Here is a 4,970-nt window from a genome sequence, read left to right on the forward strand (position 1 = left end):
ACAGTATGTTCACAAATAAAATAAAATAAAATTAAAAAAAAAAAAAGAACACAGGGAAAGTGCCCAGGCCCAGAGTTCAAGCTCCACAACCCCCCCCCCCAAAAAAAAAATTAGGGCTAGGAAGGTGGCTCAGTGGTAGAGTGCTTGCCTTGCATGTATGAGGCCCCGGGTTCAATTCCTCAGCACAACATAAACAGAAAAAGCCAGAAGTGGCGCTGTGGCTCAAGTGTTAGAGTGCTAGCCCTGAGCTGAAGAGCTGAGGGACAGTGCCCAGGCTCAGAGTTCAGGCCCCACCACTGACAAAAATAAATACATAAATGAAAAAAGCCTTTTATTAAAACTCTTAGAAGAAAATATATGGCAAAATTTCCTATCACTGGATTTGGCAAGGGGGTTATCAAGTATGACATCAAAAGCAAGAAAAGAAAAAAAATAGAAAAATTAGAGCCAGGCACAAGTAGTTCATGTCTGTAATCCTAGCTACTCAGGAGGCTGAGATTTGAGGATCTCAATTTGAAATAAGCCCAGGCAGAAAAGTCTGTGAGACTCTTACCTCCAATTAATCAACAAATGGAGATGTGGCTTAAGTGGTAGTATGACTTGAGTGAAAAGCTAAAGGACAGTGCCAAGGCCCTGACTTCAAGTCCCAGTACCAGTACAAAAAGTAAATAAAAAAAACCAACACCTTGGGCTGGGAATGTGGCTTAGTGGTAAAGTGTTTGCCTAGTATGCACGAAGCCCTGAGTTCAATTCCTCAGTACCACATAAACAGAAAAAGCCAGAAGTGGCACTGTGGCTCAAGTGATAGAGCACTTGCCTTGAGCTGAACTCAGGGATAGAGCCCAGGCCCGGAGTTCAAGCCCAATGACAGACCAAAAAAAAAAAGAGCAGTTGAAAAGTCATTCTAGTGAAAATATAAGAAAGTGAATACTTTTACAAAATAGTTGTTCAGGCTCTTTCAATTTGATAGATAAACTATTAAAGCCTATTCAATAATGGGAAGCTATTAAAGTCAGACATTCTATAAAAGACAAATTAGTTCCTGGCTGGGTTACCAATAAATTCAAAATCTGAGAATAATCACCAAAATTAGGCAAAGGACTGGATGGACTCTGAAGCTATGAAAGCTGAAGAACATCAGGACCCAATTATAATTACAATCCTCTCTCTCTCTCTTAGGGAGCTAGGATTACAGATATGAGCCACAGACACCCGGAATCCCTCTTTATCCCAAGATAGTACAGGTGAAGCACAGGTTACACAAACTACTTGGCATTCTGAAACTTCAGAATAAAGGAATAGCTAGGCACTTGTGGCTCACACTTATAATCCTAGCTACTGAGAATAAGATCTGAGGATTTCGGCTCTAAGCCTAGGCAGGAAAGTCTATGAGATTCTTATCTCCAATTAACCACCAGAAAACCGGAAGTGGTGCTGTGGCTCAAGTGGTAGAGTGCTAGCCTTGAGCTAAAGAGCTCAGGAACAGCACCTAGGCTCTGAGTTCAATTCCTGTGACCAAAAAAAAAATAAAAGAGTAAAGAAATAGATAAAAACAGCTGGGTGCTGGTGGCTCACACCTGTAATCCTAGCTACTCAGGCTGAGATCTGAGGATCTCAGTTCAAAGCTAGCCCGGGCAGGAAAGGCCCTGAAACTCTTATCTCCAATAAGCCACCAGAAAACCAGAAGTGGCAGTGTAGCTCAAGTGGTAGAGTACTAGGCTTGAGCTGAAGAGTTGAGGGACAGCGCTCAGGCCGAGTTCAAGCTCCACGACCAACAACAACAAAAAAGAAATAGATAAAACAGCATTGGAAACCATGCTATATTCCACTGTTGTTACATTTTGGTCCACAAAGGCACAAGTAAAGTTAAAAGACCTTCAATCTGAACGGAGAGAATCCCTAGATCCCGCAGCTGCTGGTTGTTGCTCTGAGCCAGGATCCGTAATCGCTCCGCTGCTTCCCGGGGGATGTTGAATGTTACACGCACACTGTTCCAAGGCTCAACCTTCTGTACCTTTAGCTTGCTGGATTCTTGGTCATAAAGGAAAGAGTAATATTAGAAATTTTGCACTGACCAGAATGTGCACAACTAAAATACAAATGAAAGAGTAAGAGAAAAAAATCAACACCAGTTTGGACTGAATTTAGGCTTTGGCATTAAGATAGACTTCAAATCTAATCCCTGAATTGCCATATAAGTATACAGATGACCATGAGTAACTCAGTTCTCTTCTCTAAGCCTAGGCAAGCACTCTACCATTAAGCCACATTCCTAGCCCATGTCAGAAGGATATTGAGTTAAAGGCTGAGCTACATAGTAAAGATTATGTCTCAAAAACCCAGTCAAAACCAAACTAATCTTGTGAGTACATAAGATAATACATAAAAAATTAAAAAACTTAGCAAAGTACATGACACACAGGGCACTGAAAAAAATAGGAGTGAAAAGGTGTGAAGAACAGATGTTAAGTTTAAATGAACAAAATCAGATTTACTTTTGGACTCAGTTAAATGTATACAAATTAAGAAGCTGAGAACATGTTAGCCACAAATTTCAAATGAAATTCTAGGGCTGGGAAGGTGGCTCAGTGGTAGAGTGCTTGCTTTGCATGCATAAGGCCCTGGGTTCGATTCCTCAGTACCACATAAGCAGAAAAAAAAAAAGCCAGAAGTGGCGCTGTGGCTCAAGTGGTAGGTGCTAGCCTTGAGCTGAAAGGCTGAGGGACAGCGCCGAGGCCCAGAGTTCAGGCCCCACAAACCCCCCCTCCAAAAAAAAAGAAAAGAAAAGAAAAGAAGACTGGGGAGGATGCTGATATCTGAGGATCACAGTTTGAAGGAAGCCAGCCCAGGCAGAAAAGTCCCTGGGAGACTCTTCTCTCCAATTAACCACTCAAAAACCAGAAGTGGCACTATGGCTCAAGTGCTAGCCTTGATCACGAAGAGTCTCAGGGACAGCACCCAAACCCTGAGTTCAAACCCCACAACCAACAAAGAAAAAAATACTGGATGTGGATTGCCAACTGTAATCCAACCTACCCAGAAGGCTGAGTTCTGAGGATCATGGTTCAAAGCCAGACAGGGCAGTAAAGTCCATGAAACTCTTATTTCAAATTAGCCACACACAAAAAAACTCTGAAGTGGAGCTATGGCTCTGGGACAGTGCCTAGGCCCTAAGTTTAAGTACCAAGACTGGAACACAAAACAAATAAACAAACAAAAAAGGGCACTAAAAAGGTTTAGTCTTTTTAAAAAAATTTTTGGTCATGGTGCTTGAACTTGCAGCCTGGGTGCTTTCCCTGAGTCCTTTTGCTGAAGGCTAGCACTTGATCCCTTTGAGCCACAGTGACACTTCTGGTTCAGTTTTCTGATGGTTAAATGGAGATAAGAGTTTCATAGACTTTGCTGCCTGGGCTGGCTTTGAACCTTGATCCTCACATCTCAGTCTCCTAAGTAGGTAGGAATAAGCCACCAGCACCTGGCTTTCTCTTAACCTTGTGTAAAATGTTTTGCTATTTTCTCTCTCCAAAATAAATATTTTTAAATTCCCCTATTTAAATATTCACTTAGCATCTCTGTGCAAGATATTCATAGAAACAAGACAAACACTTCTTCCAATGTTCTATAATGCTTAAATTTAAGGAGGGTTTAATTTTAAGTTGACTCTCTATGTTGTTGCTGCTTAAAATCCTTTCCTGCCGGGTACCAGTGGCTCATGCCTATAATCCTAGCTACTCAGGAGGCTGAGATCTGAGGATTGCGGCTCAAAGCCATCCTGGGCAGGAAAGACCGTGAGACTCCTATCTCCAATAAACACTAGAAAACCAGAAGTGGCGCTGTAGCACAAGTGGTAGAGCGCTGCCTTGAGCTGAAGAGCTCAGGGACAGCGTCCAGGCCCAGAGTTCAAGCCCCACAACTGACAAAAAAATAAAAAATAAAACAAAATCTTTTCCTACTCTAAGGCTAAGAGGTGTAGCTCAGTGATAGAGTACTTTCCTAGCAAGCATGAGGCCCTGTGTTCAATCCCTAACACTAACATGAACAAAGTTTCCACTAAAACACACTAAACTGAAGGGCAAGAAACAATATAAATTTGGAAAATAACTATCACAGGATTGAAAAGAATATTTTAGAATCACAGCAATTCTACAAAGTCAATGCAAGCTTCATGACATTCTTTTTTTTTTTGCCAGTCGTGGACCTGAACTCTGGGCCTAGGCGCTGTCCCTCAGCTCTTCAGCTCAAGGTGAGAGCTCTACCGCTTGAGCCACAGCGCCACTTCTGGCTTTTTCTGTTTATGTGGTGCTGAGGAATTGAACTCAGGGCCTCAGGCATGCAAGGCAAGCACTCTACCACTGAGCCACCTTCCCAGCCCTCATGATATTCTTTTGAAAGACACAAAAGCTAATCTATTACTGGGAAAACCATCCATATGAAAAAAAGTATTCTACCTAATAGCATAACAAAAATTAAATGAAGCTGGGAGCCGGTGGCTCACGCCTGTACTCCTAGCTATTCAGGAGGCTGAGTAGATCACAGTTTAAAGCCAACCCTGGGCAGAAACTCCAAACTCTGTGAAATTCTTTTTTTGTTTGGTTTTTTTTTTTTAACTGTATTTTTTTTGTCTTTTCTTTTTTGGTACTGGGGATCGAACCCAGGACGTTGCGCTTGCTAGGCAAGCACTTTGCCACTGAGCTACATCCCAGCCCTTCTGTGAAATTCTTATCTCCAATAAACTGCTAGAAAACCGAAGTGGTTGCCTTGAGCTAAAGAACACAGGGAAAGGAGGTTCCTCAAAAGACTTCACATAGAACTCCGCTATGACCCAGCAATCCCACTTTTGGGCATTTACCCAAATGCTTACAAACAAGACCACGCTAAAGCTACCAGCACAACTATGTTTATTGCAGCATTATTTACCATAGCTAAGATATGGAACCAACCCAGATGCCCCTCAGTAGATGAATGGATCA

At 42.1% G+C, this 4,970-nt stretch overlaps 1 protein-coding gene across 7 annotated transcripts in view; it reads right to left on the bottom strand.

The window, feature by feature from the left end:
• The window catches only part of Ncoa6 (nuclear receptor coactivator 6), a 75,252-nt gene that overhangs the window by 58,060 nt on the left and 12,222 nt on the right, over positions 1–4,970 (bottom strand). For all 7 annotated transcript variants that reach the window (XR_001174834.1, XR_001174835.1, XM_013010950.1 and 4 more), the window contains one exon: positions 1,876–2,031. Coding sequence is in view for 5 of the 7 variants with exons in the window: in XM_013010950.1 (XP_012866404.1) it covers positions 1,876–2,031 (156 nt within the window). In the remaining 2 variants the exon portion in view is untranslated. The remainder of the gene's footprint in view (positions 1–1,875; positions 2,032–4,970) is intronic.

The sequence above is a fragment of the Dipodomys ordii genome, unplaced genomic scaffold (genome assembly GCF_000151885.1).
Source record: "Dipodomys ordii isolate 6190 unplaced genomic scaffold, Dord_2.0 Scaffold13, whole genome shotgun sequence".
Lineage (NCBI taxonomy): Eukaryota > Metazoa > Chordata > Mammalia > Rodentia > Heteromyidae > Dipodomys > Dipodomys ordii.